Source organism: Mytilus edulis, chromosome 8 (assembly GCF_963676685.1).
Source record: "Mytilus edulis chromosome 8, xbMytEdul2.2, whole genome shotgun sequence".
NCBI lineage: Eukaryota > Metazoa > Mollusca > Bivalvia > Mytilida > Mytilidae > Mytilus > Mytilus edulis.
In genome coordinates this window covers 19,298,170-19,323,327 of record NC_092351.1, presented here as the reverse complement: position 1 = coordinate 19,323,327, position 25,158 = coordinate 19,298,170, and the positions used below count along the sequence as shown (strand labels likewise).

The window sequence follows — 25,158 nt, the reverse complement described above, 5'->3', positions numbered from 1 at the left end:
TTGCCAACTCTCCTCAAGAGACCAAATGACTCAGAAAATAACAACTACAGGTCACTATATGACCTTCAACAGTGAGCAAATCCCATAGCGCATAGTCAGCTATTAAAGGCCCAGAAATAACAATGTAAAACAATTCAAATGAGAAAACCTAACAGCCTCATTTATATAAAAAAATGAATGCAAAACAAATATGTAACACATAAACAAACGACAACCACTGAATTACAGGCTCCTGACTTGGGACAGGCACATTCATGTTTATGAATAGCAAGGTATTATGTTATTTATATTATGACTATAAGCAGTAAGGCCACGAAATGACAAATGTAAAATATAACAGAGTGGACATGGATTTGTATTCTTGATAGTTTTGTTTATCAAATTAAATGACAGGGGGGGGGGGGGGGGGGGAATCTTTAAAAAAAATTAACATGGTGCCAAATTACCTTTTGAATGAGTTACCAAGAAGTATACTATTGTATTGGAATGAAAAAGGTATTCCTACATTTGTGTTTTGTATAAGATCTATTTTTACCAATTGCATTTGGAATTAACTCAGTGTCAAAAGTGATATAATTCTGCCTAGACATCACCTTCAATTTTCATTGGATACTCTTCTAAACAGTATGAAAGTTTCCACTCATTGTAGACCCCAACCAATGATAGCCACTTGATAATGGGATTCTGACTGGTTTGAAATCTTATCAATTTTAGAAATGAACTCACTTATTTCTACTACACATAGCTAAAGTCATGTTACAAGTTTGTAATTAAACGCTTGCAAAATTGAGTTGGTTACAAGAGGTAGGTCATAGGGTTTAATATAAATAAGAAGGTGAGACCACTCTACATCCAAGTCAAAATGTATAATAAATGTATATATATACTTTATAGCTTGCTGTTCTGTGTTAGCCAAGGCTCTGTGTGCAATATGAAGACTGTACTTTGACCTATATACATGATATATGGGTCATTATAAAAAAAAAGTGCAAATTTTGACGAGATAACATTTTGAAAAATGATGTCATTGTTTAAAACATTTAAATGTGTCCCGATTCTATAGTATGGTAGCAACGATATTCAGAAATATGCAATGGAAAAAAAATGAAGAGTTCCTTCAATTTTAACAATTTTAGGTCATGCTTTGATAGAATCGTGTCAATGGTGTTACCAATTTAAAGCATACATTTAGTTACTAAATATTATTGTTTAACATCAAACAACTGTCCCAATTTGTTGTTTAGGTTAAAATTACGACTTATTGACATTATTCATATAGCTGTGCATTCTATTCATTCAAAAATAATTTCAGAATACATTGTTGTAAAAAAGTTGGCTGTCCTAATCATCACAGTGTAGATACTATTCTGTACGCTATCCGGAAGTCGCGATTTTCGAAGCGAGAACTTTTTTGATCACATTTTAAATTTGATGGGTATACTGAATTAAACGGTAAGTTGATCATCTGTGCATTGCTTAATGATTAATTCAGCCGACATCGATATTCTTAAATGGTTTAGAATTAAATTCCACACATTCATTATTCGTATCTTTGCCTTAATCAAGAGATTTTCAAGTGCATCACTAAGAAAAATCAGTCGGCGAACCTAAAAACAATCTTTTTACCCTCTTAGTGTACAAATTAACGTAAAAACCAGACTTAATTAACTAAATGAAGTATATTTCAAGTGGTGGTAAAAGTTTCAACCAGATCTTTGAAGCCAGAAATAAGAAAATTACACTTGTTTGAATTTCTCACTGTACGATCAGTCTCGCTTGTATATTTTAAAACTGTATGATCAGTCTTTATGTCACTGTATTCTAGTGGTGATTTCAAAGTTATTTACGATACATTAGGAGGTGGCATTTTTCTAAATAACACAAATATATTTCAATACATTCACATCCTGAAAACTTATGAAACATTTTTTAGCTAAATAGGGTGTACTCGACTTACTACATTAAGTATAAGGATGTTTAAATGTTGCTAAAATAAGAGGAAGGTTTGATGTATACTAGTATATAAGTTTCAGAAATGTCCTCCGTTATACTTAAAATTTTTCAAACACACAGATTTAGTTGTTATATAAAAATGCATGTATTTACACACATTCGAGGCCGTACTGTAGCCTATCATTGATGACAGTTCCTTCACTTTGTTTAAGATGTAGAGCTGTCTCTTTGACACTCAATTGTACACCACTTTGTCAAGCGGGGGGTTACAGTGATAAAGAAGTCCGTCTTTCCGTTCGTCCGTTGGACCGATACAATATGTTTTGCCGGTTTTGTAAGCGCGTCTCCTCATAAACCCCTTTATATACATTGGGGGTTCCGGCCATTTTTAAATGGAGAGGGGGTCCAATCCAGGAGAAAAGGGGATTTCAAATATATGTCCCCATACAAATGCATTAATAGTTAAAAAAGGGTTTCAAACTGCCGGATCCCCTTTTTTTGAATCCGTCACTGATATAACTATTAATTAATCTTATTCGGATTCCTTATCATAAATGATAATATAAAAAAGAAGATGTGGTATGATTGCCAATGAGACAACTATCCACAAAAGACCAAAATGACGCAGACATTAACAACTATAGGTCACCGTACGGCCTTGAACAATGAGCAAAGCCCATACCGCATAGTCAGCTATAATAGGCCCCGATAAGACAATGTAAAACAATTCAAACGAGAAAACTAACGGCCTTATTTATGTAAAAAAATTTACGAAAAACAAATATGTAACACATAAACAAACGACAACCACTGAATTACAGGCTCCTGACTTGGGACAGGCACATACATAAATAATGTGGCGGGGTTAAATATGTTAGCGGGATCCCAACCCTCCCCTAACCTGGGACAGTGATATAACAGTGCAACATAAGAACGAACTATAAAAATCAGTTGAAAAAGGCTTAACTCATGAGATGGACAAAAATACAAGTGGACATGGACGGGTACTTATACATCCTGACACAAAAATACGCAATGAACAGATCTGAGAGTACTCACAGTTATCTGACAGCTAGTTCAAAGCCACTAACAACTAATAAAAAAATCATGCATTTAAGACTAAACTATCAATCCGTACACATCAAACATCAAATGGATTTAGTGTAAAAACGTCATAAACAGCCAGAGAAAAACATGACCTTGTGCAATGCCAAGTTACAGGTATCGACAGATTGTAGATCCATGAATATGTATATGTATATAACATACTAGTAATATTTAGTTAGCTTTTAATATAATTACTGATAACAAAATCAATATTTATACCAATAAAAACAATATTCAATGATCTTATTACAGTGTTGAATAGGTAACCTTTTAGAATAAGTTTATTTAAAGGAGTGACAAGTTTACATGGATCATTTCTAAATTTCCGGGCACGGTTAACAACATTTCCGTAAAAATGAGGATGTGCTTTCCCGTTTGAAATAAGTTGTCTACAGGTACAATCAAACTTCAAAACCAAATCTTTATATCTATGGAAAAATTTAGTAAAGGTTTTAAGTGATTTATGGTAACGATATCCCTGGTTTAATAATTTACCAGTACTACATAGGTTGCGTTCGTTAAAATCAAAAACGACACAACAGACACGGGCATAGCGAACAAGTTGTGAAATATAAACACCGTAAGATGGTGCCAAAGGAACATCACCATCTAAAAATGGAAAATTAACAATAGGGAACCAAAAAATCGTCTCTTTTGTCGTAAATTTTAATGTGGAGTTTCCCGTTTAATGACTGTATTGTGCACCGTCTATTTCGAATTTTAGTAAAAATCTTTTATGGGGTTACTTTATATAAGATACGGACTTGAACATTGCATTATACGGGGGCACCCATCAGGTATTTCCAACACCTCCTAAACCAATCATTAAAGTTTTCTGAAACTGCTCCATTTTTACTCGATTAATGCATTATGGACCTTCTATTTCTGTAAACTTACCAAAATTATATCACATGAATTAACCCCCTACGCAAAGCTGTCTTTATCCATTTTTTGTTATTTTAAAAGAGACAAGCTTGATTTATGTTATCATCAATTGGTCAAAGGAGGACGGTGTAACTAATCTTTAAAAATGTAATAGCTATAAACAGATAACTGTAACGATACACTATTACAAAGTCCACTAGCGAATCATGTATTACTTTTTAGGCATTTGATTTTAGATAAAACTGATGGAACAAAAATACAGTTATTTTGCCATCTAAAAAATTCATCAGAAATATATTTGTATTGTCTAATGAAAGTAATTGCACGTTATAGTTCCCTGGATAGTTCATAATATCACATATACACGTATATACCTTCAAATTGCTGTTGTTTTTTCTTCAAAATCACGACTGGTCATACAGTCAAAAAATCTGAAATCGCTTATAGAATACAGTCAATTCTAGACTGATCGTACAGTAATTTATTTTGGGATCCTCAAGGAAAACATATTTTTTATGGGAAATACGAATATCCTACTTAAATACGAGAAGACTATTGAAAAAGTATATATTTAACTGTAAACTGATGCAAATATTTGCAATAAAAGATTATTTGCTTTGTACTACGAGAGTAAAATTGTCCATCGATTTCACTTTTTTCTACCAAGTTGATGTGATGCACACGTATATTTTATATTCTAATGCATGTTTTTGTTACAGTAACTCATATTTATGATGCTATATATACCTTGAAGATGTTCAAAGCACTTTATAGATATAGGAGTAAACAAATGATGAGAAAAGTTACCGTAGGCAAAACCGTACTGTTAGCCAGTTGGAAATCATCGCTTCGAAAATCGCGACTTCCGGATAGCGTACAGAATAGTATCTACACTGTGATCATGGCCATTGTAAATACTAAAACATGCACTTAAAATGAATATATGTTAATTGTGTAAGATTAAATGATACCTAATCCTTCGTACACGACCTAAAAACACTTATATTTATGAATGAAAATTAAAAAAATGTCGCATTTTTATATAGTAACACCACTGACCCTTCAGTAACTCCAATGACACAAAAGTATCACCATTAACATCACATTTCAAATTTTACCTGTATTAAGTTCTGAACACAGGGCCAAGAACACCGAGCAAAAGAAAAAGATAGAAAAATAGTTCTTAGGCTAAAATATCTCAAATTATATAACGTAACATCAATAACTGAAAATGTCTATAGTGTTACTAAATAGTGTCATTGGTGTTACCAGCATACATCAGTTTGTGAAAACTTTGTATATGTAATACATGATATTGTTAAAACATTGTTAAATAAGTATTGTTTTTCATAAATAATATGATGTTTCGCTTGTTGAGAATGAAAGAAACACAAAACAATGCTGATTGTCATGATATATTCAGTGGTGTTACTTAACTGGTCAATGGTGTTTTTTTTTATCAAAATGGTCTCACCATTAACAGTAACACCAATGATTTAAGGTGTATTTTAAGATTTAATTACGAAATAAGTGCTCCATTCCCCTATTCTATATGTTGTTCCTGGTGCATGTTTCTATAAACAATATATTTCATAATTCAAAGTTCAGGAAATGTTTTCAAAAAAAGATTTGTATAAGGGTACACCATGGACACTATTTTCAATTATGATATAGCTTTTACTTACTTTTAAGATTTTTTCACTAAATTTTCAACATAATTGGGTGGTTTTTTTTGCAAAACATGCTTACAGGTAATATTACTAAGGGAGAAACTTGTAAATGCCCAAATCTTGGGAAAGATAACTCTTATCCTACTAATTTGTCCCTTGGTTACACCATTGACTTAAAAAATGTAGTTTAAATGGTGTAGCTATAAGACATCCCAATAAAATTGAAAAATAAAACTTTGCGGACTTGGATTGTTATCATCAGAAAAAGTAATTCTGAGAAGATATAATACCTGAAAGCGTAACATTTCCTTTTGGTGATTTTTTTTTATTATAAAACCAAAATACACCTCCTAAATCATTAAAAAAAAAAATTGTATGTATCAAAATGCAATAAAAAGTGATAAATCAAAAAACAAATCATATGAATAATAGTCATATTTCAAGTCTGAAAGGATTTATAGTAAAAAAATAACCGTTAATTCTGGCTATCTCCAAGGGTTTGAGAAAACATTAAGGATGTTTTTCATACTGTAAACTGTATATTGTGTATCACAAAACATTCATATCTAACATATGCAAGTGTTATTTTGATATATTTTATGTCTGTGACTTAAAAAGACCCAATAACATAGTTTTGCATGGTTTTTTTTATAATGACCCATATATATGGTTATCTTTTACAAATTGTGACTTGGATGGCGAGTTGTCTCATTGGCACTCATACAACATCTTCTTGTATCTATTTAGTAAACAATTATAGGCCAAAGTACAACATGGTTAAAGGCTACTCTGTAAATAAAATAATTCAACTAAAGAAATACAGAAAGATTTAATATTGAGAAGTAGGTTACACTCTAGTACTTGTACCTGAAGCTATCCTTCTTACAGGATTTTTTTCACATTTACACAAGAGAAGTTGTTTATAGGCTCTGCGAAATTTTAAATCCATTACTGTATACACTATAGGATTTATACAGTAAAGTGTCCAGCCTAAGAATGTAGTCCATATATGTTGGACAGGTTTAGAAAATGATTGGTCCTGAATATTGACAACGAAATAAGGAAATGTCCCAACAAAATAGGCTGCAAATATACACAACATCATTGCAGATAGACGCAAAGCTTTCATAAGAGATGTGTTTTTTGCACGTTTTGAGCTTCCATATGCCTTGATTCCTATTCTAGCATAACAGAATATGATGAAAATACATGGTACTATAAAACCTAGTGAAACCGTGACAATTCTGTTTGATTGTTCTATATCTCTGTCGAAAGTACAGGCTAAAATTGCTGGAACATATGTAAATCCACCCCAGACTTGGAATGAAGCTGGCATTGTAAACACAAGTGGCAGTAACCACCCAATAGCAATTGTAATTATCAATGGTTTAGTTTTGGAAAGTTTTTGGTATTGTGTTATATGCACAACATTAAGGTAACGATATAGTGCAATAATTCCTAAGTGTATCAGAATAACTCCCACAAGTGTGTATCTAATTCCTCCAACAGCATTACAGAATAATGGCGGCACGGTATGATTTTGTCTGTGAAATGTCACGGCTTCTAATGGAAGTATCAAACAACAATATAAAATTCCAGCAAAACTTAAACTTCCAATTAGAACACAGTTTATATTGAAACGTAAACTTGAGAAACAGATTGCTAGAATAGTTAGAATATTTCCAGTACTTCCAATTAAACATAGAATGATGATAATAATTTCTAATACCAGTAATGTCTCTGGTTCATCACACCACCATTCCTCACAGCTACTTGTCCCGTTCATGTCTATCCTCTAGGTAAAATTAACTTGTCATCATAGTTCATATATATAATTTTGTTAAAAAAACATATTAGTATAGAAGTTTTGTAAAATAAAATCCCACTTATCACATTCACATTTTAAATACATTTTGTACTTTTAATTGATGTCCCCACTGTTCCATAGTCCATTTAAGTTTAATTCCTTTTATTTAACTTTTTAAAAGTATGTGTATTCCTTATATTTGACTCCTATTAACATTTTGATCAAAATCCATTTAAACTTTACATGACAGTTTTACAGGTATAACCTAAAGGTGCAGTTAACATATAGAATTAATGATTTATTATTGGTAAATAAGTATCTTGTGGTGTGTAAACAATCATAAGATCTCCTGATAGTACAAATATTCAGTGACCATTATCACAGAAGTTCTTTTTATCTGATAACTCTTTAACTTTTCTCTTTGCTCCGAGGAATTGGCTTTATTTTCAGCTGTTGTAATTAGTTCTTTTCACTGTAGTCGAGTGTTATTCTTCCTCTATATCATTGTATGTTTGATATATAAATAATAAAATTGATATCACTATGTTTTTAAAATCAGTATTTCCACAGATCCAAATTACATTGGTTTTTAGATAGACCATGCAAAGGCAACCAGCTTAAAGCAGATTCTTCAACTCCTGCATTTCCAACCAAGACTTCTCATGTTTCCATTTTGTACTATGACTTTGTAGGTAAATCCAGGTTTTCAAATATTTACTGGAAACACAAACTATTATTTTACAAAAATTGTTATGCCATTTCAGAAGTCTTTCAGTAGTCAGAATGAAATTTATTGAACTTTTGATATTATTTTCTCCTTTTGTAGTCTAATTGTTATTTAATTGAGATGTACTGAAGCTAATGAATGTTTTTTTCTGAAACTTTTCTCATGTTTTGTCGCATTGATATTCAATCTTAACGGAAACCAGACTTTTTTTCTGTTTGTTGAAATAAAATTTAACTTATTGAACTATAATAATTTAATTACACCCAGTAAACATTGACAATCTATTACTACTAGGCCTAACACCTATAGATGATATATGAAATGTATGCATTTGCCAAATATAAGACATAAGTTTATTGTTCACAAAAAATTGGAACTCGAAAAAAAAAACCACATACATGACATAGATTACTGAAAATCACTAAAACATTAAAGAGAAGACAGTGTTCTCCATTTTGACATTTTCTTTTAAAAGTTGTGACGTCCTCTTTAAATGTTTTTCAACATTGTGACGTCCTCTTTAAGGTTTTAAACAATTCAAGTCCGCTTTTAGTTGATATGATAAATAGATCATAAAAGATGTCATAATTACTTTTCCTATACATAACCATATTTTAAAGGTGTGAACATATATCTATTACATGTACTTATAGTTAAGGTTTTTTGTGTTTTACTTCTCATTTCCATAATCATCAATCACTAGAAAATTATGACATAGGTTTTTATTTATCAGATTTAAAACACCATTCACCTACTTGTACCTATAAAATTTGTTTTGGGGTATAATTGAAAACTTTTAAGGATTGAATCTTTGGGTAGGTGAATTTTGTATCAGATGGATAGATGTCCTACAATAGTACATAGGTACTGGTTCCCCAATTCTCTGTGAGGTGAGGTTAGTCTGCACGTTCCCCTCTGTGGGATTTTTGGTACAGATATACATTGTACAGGTGGGATTTCAAAAATGCCCCACATTCATCTATATTGAATTCTTGTTGAAATCAAGACCCATAAATGGAGGTGGTGGAAAGAAAAAAAAAGGGGAGGGGGTGAGAGGAGAGAATGGATGATAGAAAACATACCTGTCAACTTTTCAAAATCTCCATGGGTGATTTTAAGTGGTAGAGGAACTTGTGCTCCTCTGTTTTTTTAATCTACTACAATATTATTTGAATATATAAGTATTAAAAAATAGAATTGAGAATGGAAATGGGGAATGTGCCAAAGAGACAACAACCCGACCATAGAAAAAAACAACAGCAGAAGGTCACCAACAGGTCTTCAATGTAGCGAGAAATTCCCGCACCCGGAGGCATATGTATTGATGGAAAGTTGATGGAAAGCTGTTCCAATACTCCATCAAGATGATGGCATTTGTTCCATCACAAAATTCCATCATGTTTTGATGGAAAATCTAGGGAAGGGATATAAAATACCATTTTAACTCATAGGAATGTTTTGAGGTGTTCAGTTTCTAAAATAAAGAATTTCAAAATTCAGGTCAATATCTCTCATGGGGTATACCACCCAAAAATCAGGATAGTTGGCAGGTCTGAGAAAGAATGAAGTGGGTTGAAGAAGGAAAGAGAGTGTGAGAAAGGACAAAACAAGTAAACGAAAGCTAAAATATATTTTTTATAAAAACATGATTTTAAATAAAAAACAAGTATTAAATGAAAAAATCCAGCGTATTATACAAAGATGAAAATTGTTGACCCTTTGACATTTGACATTTTACTATTGTCAAATTGCAATCCCTTGATGTATCTATTATATGTATATTATAAGAGGTACCCATTCCAGCAACATGTCTGTACATTCCTATCATGGTCTGAAAGTCTTTGGATCCACAGTCAGATTATAAAAGCCAATACAAACTGGTTGTATTTTCCTAATGTATGTCAAATTGTTATATGAGATCATTTAGGAACTAGTGATGTGTTAAATTACCCAGTATTATCTTGATTTCTGTCAATAAGTCAGTGATATACAGAGTTGTTGTTCCTGAATAATGGATGTCCTTATCTTATGTGGAACAGGATAGTTAACATGGTTAAAGCCCACTTAAAACAGAAGGCATCCTTACATAATTATTGATTCTGCATGTTCATTGAATAAAGTAAAGTTGTTCAAAAGAAAATTTGTTGACACTAAAAGCTAGTCAAATTGAGAAAAAAAAATCATTTGCAACTTTGATTATTAGATTGCATTTGGTGTTCTATCAACCTTTGCCTTATTGTTCTAGAAAACATTAGATCAGGTACCTTAATGGTTGTGTTTTAATGTAAATGGTTATGGAGAGATGAAAAGCCTGTTTTTAAATTGCAAGTTTATGAACTTGTACCTCCTGTTTGAAGTTTAATGCAAGGTGGAAAATGATAAAGAGGTACTATAAATAAATATGAATAAGAGAAGAAGAGGAGTACACAGCATGAAACAGCAAGACAGAAAAAAAAATCATCTATGAATTTGGTTTTGATCTTAATTGACAAAGATATTTTGTTTATTTTCAGTTATAAAAGATTTTATGGTACAGGGTGGTGATTTCTCTAACAAGAATGGTACAGGTGGAGAAAGCATATATGGAGAAAAATTTGAAGATGAAGGTTTTCCATATACTGTAAGATTATTATGCTTATAAATGAAAAATGAAATAGAGGGTAAATTGGGGAACAATCCAAAAACTAAAATGATGAAAATATTAATAAAAGATGTGAATAAAAGATATGAGGTATAACATCAACTAGACAGCTACCCAATGACACAGAAGAATCAATGGACATCTAGAGGTCAAAATACAGAATGGAATAAAAAAATGTATGTGAAGATTTTTTAAACTAAGATTATAAGGCAGGGGCGGATGCAGGAATTTTTGAAAGGGGGGGTGCTAACCCAGGGTAAAGGGGGGGGTGCAGGGGGGTGCAAAACATATGTCCCGATACAAATGCATTGATCAGCAAAAATAAAGGGGGGGTGCGCACCCCCGGAACCCCCCCCCCCCCTCCCCCTGGATCCGCCACTGTAAGGCAACCAATTAAGAGGAATGTCAGACATGGGGTAGGGACTTGAACCTTTGGCAAGGTTTGACTTCCTTCTTTAGACGACCTACTGCCCTTATCCAATTTGGAGCAGTTTATTGATAAGGGAAAATGAAAAAAATAAAGGAAAAACCCAGTACATCATAGGCTCTACAAAGTAACATAATGAAATGGAGAGAAACCAAAATCAAAAGTGCAAACAACAACCCAATAACAGACATTATTATGACAAAGTGAATTAAAGAAATGTACAGTTTGGGAAAGCAAAAGCTAGGTGCTTGTTTTTTTTGGGGGGAGGATGGTAAAAACCAACGCTAAGGGTATACAAACCAATGTTAGGAAAAAAGCAAAGGAATCTGATGTACAGTAGTTGTCGTTTGTTTATGTAAAATATATACGTGTTTCTCGTTTCTCGTTTTGTTTATATAGATTAGACCGTTGGTTTTCCCGTTTGAATGGTTTTACACTAGTAATTTTGGGGCCCTTTATAGCTTGTTGTTCGGTGTGAACCAAGGCTCCGTGTTGAAGGCCGTACTTTAACCTATAATGGTTTACTTTTTAAATTGTTATTTGTATGGAGAGTTGTCTCATTGGCACTCACACCACATCTTCCTATATCTAAACTCTATATTTCTTATTTTTGAAAGTTGGTTGTAGTTCTCATCAATTACTGTGGTATTCGTTGGATACCAATTTTCGTGGATTACGTGGATACAGGTGTATCACAAAATTAAACGTTCAATGAATAACAAATTTTCTAAATGCTTGTATGCTGACCTCGACAAAACCACAAAATAAAACATCCACAAACATGCAGGCTTTCCTTAATCCACAAAAATTATTACCCACGAAAATAAATGAATCGACAGTAGTTATTTGTACAGATTTGAGATTATTTGCATTCTCATTGACATCATGATCGTGAAAAATATAATCATTTTTAACATTAACATTTTTCAGCATGATAAAGCAGGTCTACTTAGTATGGCCAATTCTGGTCCAGGAACTAATGGTTCACAGTTCTTCATCCTGTGTAAGCCTGCACATCATTTAGATGGTAAACATGTGGTGTTTGGTAAAGTTCTCAAGGGAATGGGAGTGGTCAGAACTCTGGAAAATACAGAAAAGAATGAAGAAACACCTGTTAAGGTAATCAATTATGGTGAAGCTATTCTAACAAATAGATCACTTCTGAACTTATGAATATATATGTTACAAGATATCATTGTTGGTAAAGGATGTGCCAAAAACAAAGACACAAAAATACCACATCATTAATTTTTAACATGTTTTTTTTTTAAGTACAGGTTACTATTTTTATTTTTAAAACATTGGTCAGGATTGTACCTTTTTAACTTGAAAATAACATAATATATCTGCTTATTGAATGAAAATTTAATAAATGATGCAGGATAATCATCGATAATTTAACTTTGGATGTAATGCGTCTTCTGATTGGCTGACATCATTTTGTTTTTCAGCTTGGACATAATTTAGTCATGTAATCGTGACGTCATCAACATTTCTACATGATTAACTCAGGTTTAAAATGGAATTGATATAAATTAGATTATAAGAAATAACTGTAATATTTTATCTGTCTATTCTAAATAATGTTAAAAATGTGGTGTACACTTTAAAATAACCCACTACCCAGGTTATTCAGTGTGAACTACATTTTTAGCTCACCTGGCCCGAAGGGCCAAGTGAGCTTTTCCCATCACTTGGCGTCCGTCGTCCGTCGTCGTTAACTTTTACAAAAATCTTCTCCTCTGAAACTACTGGGCCAAATTAAACCAAACTTGGCCACAATCATCATTGGGGTATCTAGTTTAAAAAATGTGTGGCGTGACCTGGCCAACCAACCAAGATGGCCGCCATGGCTAAAAATAGAACATAGGGGTCAAATACAGTTTTTGGCTTATAACTCAAAAACCAAAGCATTTAGAGCAAATCTGACATGGGTAAAATTGTTTATCAGGTCAAGATCTATCTGCCCTCAAATTTTCAGATGAATCAGACAACCCGTTATTGAGTTGCTGCCCCTGAACTGGTAATTTTAGGGAATTTTTGCTGTTTTTGGCTATTATCTTGAATATTATTATAGATAGAGATAAATTGTAAACAGCAATAATGTTCAGCAAAGTAAGATTTACAAATAAGTCAACATGACCAAAATTGTCAGTTGACCCCTTTAGGAGTTATTGACCTTTATAGTCAATTTTTAACCATTTTTCGTAAATCTTAGTAATCTTTTACAAAAATCTTCTCCTCTAAAACTACTGGGCCAAATTAATCCAAACTTGGCCACAATCATCTTTGGGATATCTAGTTTAAAAAATGTGTGGCGTGACGCGGCCAACCAACCAAGATGGCTGCCATGGCTAAAAATAGAACATAGGGGTAAAATGCAGTTTTTGGCTTATAACTCAAAAACCGAAGCATTAAGAGAAAATCTGACAGGGTTTAATTGTTTATCAGGTCAAGATCTATCTGCCCTGATGTTTTCAGATGAATTGGACAACCCGTCGTTGGGTTGCTGCCCCTGAATTGGTAATTTTAAGGAAATTTTGCCGTTTTTGGTTATCTTGAATATTATTATAGATAGAGATAAACTGTGAACAGCAATAATGTTCAGCAAAGTAAGATTTACAAATAAGTCAGCATGACCAAAATGGTCAGTTGACCCCTTAAGGAGTTATTGCCCTTTATAGTTAATTTTTAACATTTTTCATAAATTTTTGTAAATTTTTAGAAAATATTTTCCACTGTAATTACTGGGCCAAGTTCATTATAGATAGAGATAATTGTAGCAACAAGAATGTTCAGTAAAGTAGGATCTACAAACACATCACTATCACCAAAACACAATTATGTCATTAATATATATGGAAGTTTTTAACGACATTGACTGGCTATACAGCCCTTGCACGGTCGGAATGTCATGAATTTATCCGTGTCCATTGTTTAATATGCACAAGACCAAGGTGAGCGACACAGGCTCTTTAAAGCCTCTAGTTTATGTAATTTCTTCATAGACAGAAAAAATATAAGTCATTCCTTAAATAAAACCAAACCCATTTACCATGTTTACCTATATATATGTTAAGAATAATTGTACCTCTAGAAACTCATTGTATTTGATAATTTCAGGAATGTAAGATAGCTGACTGTGGTGAGATAGCACCAGGAGAAGATGATGGTTTCGTGAAGGATGACGGCAGTGGGGATATCTATCCAGAATGGCCTGAAGACTCTGGAGTAGACTTTGAAAACGTTTGTTTTATGATATAAGAGTAACATTCTTCTTGCTTTAAAACACAAAGATTACATCATTAAGAGTAAGCCAGAGTAATATGGAAATATGGAGATATGTTCTGACTAGTTGTAATCCTGTTTATCTTTGAGTAACTATCTATGTAAAAAGAGTTATTGTTTATCATTAGGATTTTTAATGAAATACATGAATTAGTATGTGACAAAATTGTAGTTTTATTCTACTAAAAACTTTTAGGGAGATATCTGTTTGCACCAAGCTTGTGTCTTTTTGCACAAATGACTTTTTTGTGCCACTTGTGACTACTTAATTAACCATGACTATTATATAACTTTGCAGACAGAAAACAAAGAGAAAGTTTTGGCAATGATCACTTCAATTAAAGGATTTGGAAATAACTTCTTCAAAGAGCAAAAAATACAAGATGCAAAAAGAAAGTACAAGAAAGCATTGAGGTAAGTCCAATTTTCTGGCAAAAATGACATTTCTACATTTATGTACTGACAGGAAGTGACTTGTGCATGTTCTGTTACTTATGTCTGTCCCACAGCCCTAAAGAAATCAAATAGTTATCTATATATTTTTCAATTATACTATAGATATTGATCTAATTTTTGAGATTTTTTTCTTTAATTTTTGTGCTATTTTCACATTTCTTGATCGGTGTGAGAAAAATATTTTCCTCACTAGTGAGATATCTGTTTTCAGTAAATGATTGGTCCAAATTTAATTAGCATGTAAAATTTTCTTGGCTTCTTTTGAATTTCCTGTGGTGACGTCATGAAAAAAACCCACCAATATGCCTGATGGTGTCACATATATGGAACGCAACTTTCTGCAATTCTTTGAAAAGGAAGGACAAAAAATCATTAGAGAAACAGATTCCACCTCTATAACTCGTGTTTTGCAATATTTCTCCACTTGATAACAGTTATATTTTAATTATTCAAACAGCTGCACAAGCCTCATGATTTAGATATTAAAAGGAGTAGGTCCAGTAAGACCCCTTTTTGGCCCCAAAATATAGCAGTTTTACAAAATTGTTAAAATGTAAACTTTTAGTTATTTATTGGAAAGTAGAATTCCTCTGCTACATAAATATGGGCTGTTTTTGACAATACAATGCACATATATCGAGTACTAGCATCATTAAGTCATGCTTAATTACTGAAATCTTCACAATTTTAGCATTTTAGTTAAATTTCAGACGGTTTCCGTCTTAAATGAAAGTGGCTGCATTTTTGTTCATTCTTAATATTGAAATGTAAGTTGTATTTGATGATAATACACAACATATATAAAGGTTGAGATGAACATGGATGTGGCCACTTTCATTTTTGACAAAAACCATCTGAAAAGTGATGTTTTTTGGCATATTTGATAGAATTTACATATTTAAGCTTGAATTGGAGCGTTTTTAATGACTAAATCAGTTAAAACCTTACACATTAACTAATTGAATCAACTGAAATCATGGAAATAGACACTAAAGTGTTTAAAAAATAATCAAAATCTTTCGTCAGATGGACCTGAAATTTGGCCAAAATCGGCCCTTACCAGACCTACTCCTTTAACTGTCTTGAGTGGAGAAATATCATAGCACACTTGTTGCAGGGATGGAATCTATATGTGTATATATAAAAAAGGAAGATGTGGTATGATTGTCAATGAGACAATTCTCCACAAGAGACCAAGTGAGATTTCCATGATGGTAAACATTATGCATTGCACTTTAAGAGATGCATATATAGTGTAATTTAAAATTTTAAAAGTTTGGTTTTTTTTTTTGCGTACTACTCGGTATGTCTCTATTGAGACAGGAATGTATAGTCCGAAGTAAATCATCTTTTCAGTTGTATCATTTTGCTGTTTTCACCTTCACCTTTACTATCTATAAGAGACCATTTGACACAGAAATAATGACTTACAGTAGATTGATTTCATTCTGGTTTACTTATATTTATAGTAAATATCTGTATTGAGTTTTTGTTTTCTGTTTCAGTCAACCAAATTTTCAGTTATTGCCCTTTGGCATGTCTTTTTTCTATAAAAATACTTCTTTTATGCAAGGCTTACAGATTTTGAGATAACTTTTGGTTACTAGAAAATTTCATAAGTACTTGTCCAGACTTTAATATAAATGCCTGCAGATTCCAAGAAATTTTTTTAAATGATTAACCCTTTCCTCCATAATGACGCCTTTGACGCCACCCCCTTTACTCCATAATGAAGCTTTTTGACGCCTATGTAGTGCTTCAGTTGAAACATTCTCTGACGAAAAATCTTAGTCAGACTGAATAAAAATTTGTATCTAATTTTAAAAGGATATTCATGAGAATATTTGTCTGGAATTTCATTGATGAAATATTTGTTTTCACAATGCATTAAGACTTTAAACCTGATGTTTTTTTTATATTGAAAAAATCCTATGCAAATTAGGTATGTAAAAAAAAAATCCATGGAGGAAAGGGTTAAGCTGCTGGCAGGGGCACCAATGTTCTAACAAACATCTTTTTAATTTTTCAAACTATATTTGAACTCTTTATTGTTGCATAAGATTTTCATCTGAGTTTAGTATAGCAAAGAAAAGCTTAGTTAGCTTTAAGACTCATTGTAAAATACAGATAATATATGTGAATATCTGTATCACAACTTATTTCAACATTTAGGCATGTTTTATTTAAGACTGTTTCTTCTTCAACTCTTAAAGAAATAATTGGAATGACTTTTAATAGATGGTTAGTTTATTTTAAACCAAGTTTATGGTTGGTTTCACTTTTTTACAGATATTTAGAGTATGCAGAAGACAATATGGATATGGAGGAAGATGAATCAAATATGGATAAACTGTACAATATACCTATCACATTAAATTTGTAAGTACAACATACATATCACATTCAATTTGTAAGTACAATATACCTATCATATTAAATTTGTAAGTACATTATACCTATCATATTAAATTTGTAAGTACATTATACCTATCACATTAAATTTGAAAGTTTAGTAAAACTGTGCAATATAACTATTTCATTAAATTTTTAAGTTAAGTAAAACTATACAATATACCTATCACATTAAATTTGTAAGTACACTATACCTATCACATTAAATTTGTAAGTACAATATACCTATCATATTAAATTTGTAAGTACAATATACCTATCACATTAAATTTGTAAGTATACTATACCTATCATATTAAATTTGTAAGTACAATATACCTATCATATTAAATTTTTAAGTATAGTAAAACTCTACAATATACAAAATGATATACCTATACCATTTAATTTGTACATGTAAGTATAGTAAAACTTTACAATATACCTTTCATATTAAATTTGTAAGTACAGTTAACTCTCGTTGTCTCGAACTCGGTTGACTCGAAATTTCGGATGAGTCAAAGTTTTCACGTGGTCCCGAACTTTATTCCATACAAAAGTATGTAATTTGACTCCTGATGAGTCGAAATTTCGGTTGAGTCGAACTAAATTTACGGTCCCAAGGTTAACAAAAGCATTCAAAAATCATTTTTTATCTCGAACTAATACACAATGTCAAAACATGACCCCCGGGATTTAAATGGATTGAAGAGTTAATCTGACAATACACGTGTAATTAAATTTCCGGTCACTGACCACTGTATTGATTTATGACATGCTATTTCCATGAGTGTTTTCCTAAGATTATCTTTGGTAGAATTTTTATAAATGATTAGTGATAAATTGTTAATGTTCATGAAAAAGTATTTTAATTGTTTACAAAACAATTAATTTGTGATTTACACTAATGAGCTTGGGTGTGTATAAAGTGAGGATTATGGCTTCCGTTGATGATCACCTAAAAACTACTCAAACGGCGTCTTTAATCTTATTATATGTTCTTTTGAAAACAAAGAGTGAGATAAAACAAAATGAATAGAAATCAAAATTTTCTTAAATCTCTTGTATCCGAGAATAAACAATTTTGTCAGCTATTAGCGACCTGAATTACGAAACTGTCGATTGGAAATTACTCTCTTGGAAAAGCCATATTATTTTTTTTTTAATTGAAACAATTGAATAAGTAAAAATAACAGTCATTATAATAATAAAAGACTGTGACATACAAATACATCGATCTGATACTAGAATATCGATCCCCTTGTCATATTCACCCGGATTTATTTTAGCTTTACCAAGCTAAGCAAGAGTTGTGTCCCTTAGATTGTCGAACTTCCGGTGTTCGTTTGAGTCGAACTACGTGTATCTCGAAATATTTCTCTGGTCCGGCTGACTTCGACATAACGAGAGTCGACTGTATAGTAAAACTCTACAATATACCTATCACAATAAATGTGAAAGTTGTGTAAGATGGCTTTTACTTTTTACACCCCTGCTCTGTTATACATCTCTTTGTGTCAGTTACTCTCTATTACTCACATGATTGATACAAGGTTGCTCTATAAAGTCTATAAATAAAGAAAGAGCCTCAGTATTTTAGGTTTGGTTTTCTGAATTTTGGATAGAAAGCATGTATTCAATGGGTTTGTTGAATCTCAAATGATTTTATTGTAAGAAAATAAGATAAGAATAGTTTTTAGATAGGTTACAATGCACTTTGATTTTCATTGAGTCCTGAAGCTACACATATCATTTTAGATTGTATAAGGATATAATGACATCAATATAGGTCTTACATATATGACATGTCTAAATCTTAAAGAATCCTAGATTTGCTGGCTTTTGAAATTTTCATTTGTCTTTTTACTGCATTTGTATATTTTACTATTATAGAGATTTTTTGCATTACAAAACACTCATTTATGTCACCTTTCTAGATCCTTTAGTCAACAATAAAACTGATTTAAACAGAAAAAATATACAAGTCATTAGACATGATTCTATGAGAACTTTGGTATTTAGATTTCTCCCTGTTAATATATCATGATTTAGATTGTTTTCAACATTTTATCTTACAGAGCTGCATGTAGTTTGAAATTAAAGGAATACTCTGATGCTTTACAACATTGTGATCAGGTAAATATATTAATAATATATCTTAGAATTTAGGTGGAAGATCGTGATTACATTTGTCTCGGTTTTTATGTAATGCTGTTTGAAAAAAAAATGATTTATTTTTGCTAGAGAGAACAAATTTGCCTTTATACCTAAAATATCCTGTATGCATAATTATGTAATTATTGTAAACCAGCTTGTTTTCACAGGTACTTTTTTTCGCGTTCAGCCATTATTCTGTGATTTTTTTCATATATCAAATTTACTTTGGTATTCTTGAGTAAATCTGGATTAGAAATTTATTTTTCGAAGTAATGCATTTTGGAGATATTGGTACACCTATGTATAAGGTTAGGAGGATGGTCGAGATCTCACAAACATGTTAATTATGAAATAAGGAGATGTGGTTTGATCATCGACATGGATGTAAGCAGCTTTAGGTCACATACAGCCTTCAACATTTAGAAATGCCGGACATAATGAAGTGTTGAACAATTTAAAAGAAAAAACCAACAACTTGATTTACATTTAAACAATAAAAGATAAACAAAGACAGCAACCAATGTCTTCCACTTAGTTATAGGCTCTTGGGACAGGCACATATAGAAATGGCAAATCTCTTTTGTGTTTATATGTGAAAAAATTAGAAAAATGTAACATGATAAGATATTATATGTGTATTTTATTGCAGGTTTTACAAGAAGATGAAAAGAATGTAAAAGCCTTATTCAGAAGAGGACAGGCATTAAACGGTTTAAACAAATGGGACGAAGCACTAGTAGGTTTATTGCAAACTTATTTTACTGATTTGAATTCAAATTATATAAGTTTGAGTATTGTATTTTGATTGTGCTCATTAACATCATTCAACTGACTTGTATCATGTCAAAAAGTCTACATTCAAGGTTTAATGCCACTGTTTACCAAAAAGATGAAAAATCAACTTTATGCAAAGTCATTTAATATATGCTCTTAATTGCTGCCTAAAATTACATTCTAACTTACTTACCAATCATTTGATACTATTTGTATATTGAAGATTAAAATTCACATCTAAGAACATTGCAGATGTCTTATCAGATGTGGACTCCATTGATTGTGTTCATATGTTAAGTGCATTGTTATTCACAGAAACCTTACTTAATAAATGATGTCAAATAATACTTGATTGTGCAATCCTGTTGTATCAAAGCATGCATAAATGTATATTTTTTAACTGAATGACTTGATTCATATTCATGTTAAAATATAACAATTAGTTTTTCAATGTAAGAAGTTTTTTTTTTACATATATTATTATTTTAACAGGAGAGTTTAAAGCAAGCAAGTCAGGTAGAACCATCAGATAAAGGTGAGAATCATAGAAAATCTGTTGTTCAGGAAAATTGTATATACATTCTGGCTTAAATGTTTGCTTAGATGTTTTTTTGTTTGCATTAATATGTAAGTTCTTGCCTTGAATTTGTAACGTATAACAAGCAACAGCTTGAACATTCCTATATTTAGATCATTTTGTAGACATATGTTTCAATAAAAATATGTTTCAATAAAAATAAAAGAATAAATCTTTTAAACAGGAGGAAATGTACTTTATTGAAATAAAAAAAAAATGTTTTAAGAGGAGCTAATATATGAAACATGAATTATCTCCCCTCATATTTCTTCTAATAGAAAGGCAAATTAAGTATCCATCCATGACACAAAATCAGTGAATGCACAGATAGAAACACAAAAAGTAAAGTAACAGCCTTTTAATTACTATAACAAAGGAATGGAGAAATATCAATCAAAAAAGATATATGGCCAAGAAATTAAACATGTACTGTCATAATTGAACAAGACAATCACGCTGAAGGTGGCAAAAAACAACACAAACATCAAGATAACCATGGAGCACAGAGAGATATATGGGAGACAACTTGGCAGGAAATTAAACATGTATCACAAAAGGGAGATAATTCTGGTAAGAAGTTTGAATTCCTATTAAAGTTAAATTTTTGTTTGTATATAAGTGATTCACTTCTTTTGCAGGTATTCTCACTGAAATGGCAAAGACAAAGAAACTAGTAGATGCATACAAGGCAAAAGAAAAGAAAATGTACTCTAATATGTTTGCATCCTGAGAAGTCAGTACACAAATTGTAGAGTCTTTACACCACACATGCTTCCTTTATTGAATAAGCATCAACAGCAGAGTGATTCAGTTAGCATTAGAACAAAGACCATGATAAAGACAGACAATTTAGTGATATATTTTATAATGTCCTGTTATAACCTTTGTCTTTCAATGGTATTAAAGCAATAAACAAATAAGTAATAAAAAAAAAGTAACCAGTCATTATGTGTTATATTTATACTATCAAAAACAGTGTATTAAGGGTTTTGATAGTGAACCAATACTGTTTATTATGTCAGAGATTTTAAATACTCCTTAAAAAATTTAAGCGCTTTGGATCCATGCATTACATTTGCGCCAATTACCATTACTTTTACATTTGCATGGAAAAATCATTACATTTGTGCTCAGCTTTAATTTAACCTGAGTTTACCTGTCAAAGGAATGCGCGCAAATGTAATCAAAGGGTGAGCGCAGACGTAAATAAAGGCAGTAGTATACCGCTGTTCAAATTCATAAATCCATGGACAAAAAACAAAATCGGGGTAACAAACTAAAACTGAGGGAAACGCATTAAATATAAGAGGAGAACAACGACACAACACTACAATGTAACACACACAGAAAAAAATTTAATCTCTAAATGCGTGCAAACATAATGTGCCCCTTTGGATTCATTTATTTTTGTGAATATCCAATATTTAGTGTAATAAGGAAAAATTGCATATCATTGGATATTTAATTTCCTGGTTTCACAAATGTCTGAATACAAGCCTATAGAAATATGTACTTCACTGAATACAAACCTATAGAAATATGTACTTCACTGAATACAAGCCTATAGAAATATGTACTTCACTGAATACAAGCCTATAGAAATGTGTATTTCACTGAATACAAGCCTATAGAAATATGTACTTCACTAAATACAAGCCTATAGAAATATGTACTTCACTAAATACAAGCCTATAGAAACATGTACTTCACTGAATACAAGCCTATAGAAATATGGACTTCACTGAATACTAGGCTATAGAAGTATGTACTTCACTGACTACAAGCCTGTAGAAACATGTACTTCACTGACTACAAGCCTGTAGAAACATGTACTTCACTGACTACAAGCCTGTAGAAACATGTACTTCACTGAATACAAGCCTATAGAAATATGTACTTCACTGACTACAAGCCTGTAGAAACATGTACTTCACTGACTACAAGCCTGTAGAAATATGTTCTTCACTGACTACAAGCCTGTAGAAACATGTACTTCACTGACTACAAGCCTGTAGAAATATGTACTTCACTGACTACAAGCCTGTAGAAACATGTACTTCACTGAATACAAGCCTATAGAAACATGTACTTCACTGACTACAAGCCTGTAGAAACATGTACTTCACTGACTACAAGCCTGTAGAAATATGTTCTTCACTGACTACAAGCCTGTAGAAACATGTACTTCACTGACTACAAGCCTGTAGAAATATGTACTTCACTGACTACAAGCCTGTAGAAACATGTACTTCACGGACTACAAGCCTGTAGAAATATGTTCTTCACTGACTACAAGCCTGTAGAAACATGTACTTCACTGACTACAAGCCTATAGAAATATGTACTTCACTGAATACAAGCCTATAGAAACATGTACTTCACTGAATACAAGCCTATAGAAATATGTACTTCACTGAATACAAACCTGTAGAAATATGTACTTCACTGAATACAAGCCTATAGAAATATGTACTTCACTGAATACAAGACTGTAGAAATATGTACTTCACTGAATACAAGCCTGTAGAAATATGTACTTCACTGAATACAAGCCTATAGAAATATGTACTTCACTGAATACAAGCCTGTAGAAATATGTACTTCACTGACTACAAGCCTATAGAAATATGTACTTCACTGAATACAAGCCTATAGAAATATGTACTTCACTGAATACAAGCCTGTAGAAATATGTACTTCACTGAATACAAGCCGCTAGAAATATGAACTTCACTGAATACAAGCCTATAGAAATATGAACTTCACTGAATACAAGCCTGTAGAAATATGTACTTCACTTACAAATGTCTGAATACAAGCCTGTAGAAATATGTACCTCACTTACAAATGTTTGAATACAAGCCTGTAGAAATATGTACTTCACTTACAAATGTTTGAATACAAGCCTGTAGAAATATGTACTTCACTTACAAATGTCTGAATACAAGCCTGTAGAAATATGTACTTCACTTACAAATGTTTGAATATAAGCCTGTAGAAATATGTACTTCACTTACAAATGTCTGAATACAAGCCTGTAGAAATATGTACTTCACTTACAAATGTTTGAATACAAGCCTGTAGAAATATGTACTTCACTTACAAATGTTTGAATACAAGCCTGTAGAAATATGTACTTCACTTACAAATGTCTGAATACAAGCCTGTAGAAATATGTACTTCACTTACAAATGTCTGAATACAAGCCTGTAGAAATATGTACTTCACTTACAAATGTTTGAATACAAGCCTGTAGAAATATGTACTTCACTTACAAATGTTTGAATACAAGCCTGTAGAAATATGTACTTCACTTACAAATGTTTGAATACAAGCCTGTAGAAATATGTACTTCACTTACAAATGTCTGAATACAAGCCTGTAGAAATATGTACTTCACAAATGTATGAATACAAGCCTGTAGAAATATGTACTTCACTTACAAATGTCTGAATACAAGCCTGTAGAAATATGTACTTCACTTACAAATGTTTGAATACAAGCCTGTAGAAATATGTACTTCACTTACAAATGTTTGAATACAAGCCTGTAGAAATATGTACTTCACTTACAAATGTCTGAATACAAGCCTGTAGAAATATGTACTTCACAAATGTATGAATACAAGCCTGTAGAAATATGTACTTCACTTACAAATGTCTGAATACAAGCCTGTAGAAATATGTACTTCACTTACAAATGTTTGAATACAAGCCTGTAGAAATATGTACTTCACTTACAAATGTTTGAATACAAGCCTGTAGAAATATGTACTTCACTTACAAATGTTTGAATACAAGCCTGTAGAAATATGTACTTCACTTACAAATGTTTGAATACAAGCCTGTAGAAATATGTACTTCACTTACAAATGTTTGAATATAAGCCTGTAGAAATATGTACTTCACTTACAAATGTCTGAATACAAGCCTGTAGAAATATGTACTTCACTTACAAATGTTTGAATACAAGCCTGTAGAAATATGTACTTCACTTACAAATGTTTGAATACAAGCCTGTAGAAATATGTACTTCACTTACAAATGTCTGAATACAAGCCTGTAGAAATATGTACTTCACTTACAAATGTTTGAATACAAGCCTGTAGAAATATGTACTTCACTTACAAATGTTTGAATACAAGCCTGTAGAAATATGTACTTCACTTACAAATGTTTGAATACAAGCCTGTAGAAATATGTACTTCACTTACAAATGTTTGAATACAAGCCTGTAGAAATATGTACTTCACTTACAAATGTCTGAATACAAGCCTGTAGAAATATGTACTTCACAAA

At 31.8% G+C, this 25,158-nt stretch overlaps 2 protein-coding genes across 2 annotated transcripts in view; one reads left to right on the top strand and one right to left on the bottom strand.

Moving 5' to 3' along the window:
- The window catches only part of LOC139485010 (peptidyl-prolyl cis-trans isomerase D-like), a 44,000-nt gene extending 22,209 nt beyond the window's left edge, over nt 1-21,791 (top strand). Inside the window, exons 3-11 of the mRNA XM_071269101.1 lie at nt 10,663-10,769; nt 12,148-12,336; nt 14,341-14,463; nt 14,804-14,919; nt 17,251-17,340; nt 19,431-19,488; nt 20,159-20,245; nt 20,776-20,818; nt 21,499-21,791. Coding sequence (XP_071125202.1) covers nt 10,663-10,769; nt 12,148-12,336; nt 14,341-14,463; nt 14,804-14,919; nt 17,251-17,340; nt 19,431-19,488; nt 20,159-20,245; nt 20,776-20,818; nt 21,499-21,590 — 905 coding nt within the window. The 3' untranslated portion in view covers nt 21,591-21,791. The remainder of the gene's footprint in view (nt 1-10,662; nt 10,770-12,147; nt 12,337-14,340; nt 14,464-14,803; nt 14,920-17,250; nt 17,341-19,430; nt 19,489-20,158; nt 20,246-20,775; nt 20,819-21,498) is intronic.
- Nucleotides 6,426-7,584, bottom strand: LOC139485011 (G-protein coupled receptor moody-like). The gene has a single exon (XM_071269102.1). It carries the CDS (start codon nt 7,399-7,401, stop codon nt 6,463-6,465), a length of 939 nt encoding a protein of 312 aa, XP_071125203.1. The 5' UTR covers nt 7,402-7,584; the 3' UTR covers nt 6,426-6,462.
- Nucleotides 21,792-25,158: the final 3,367 nt, after the last annotated feature.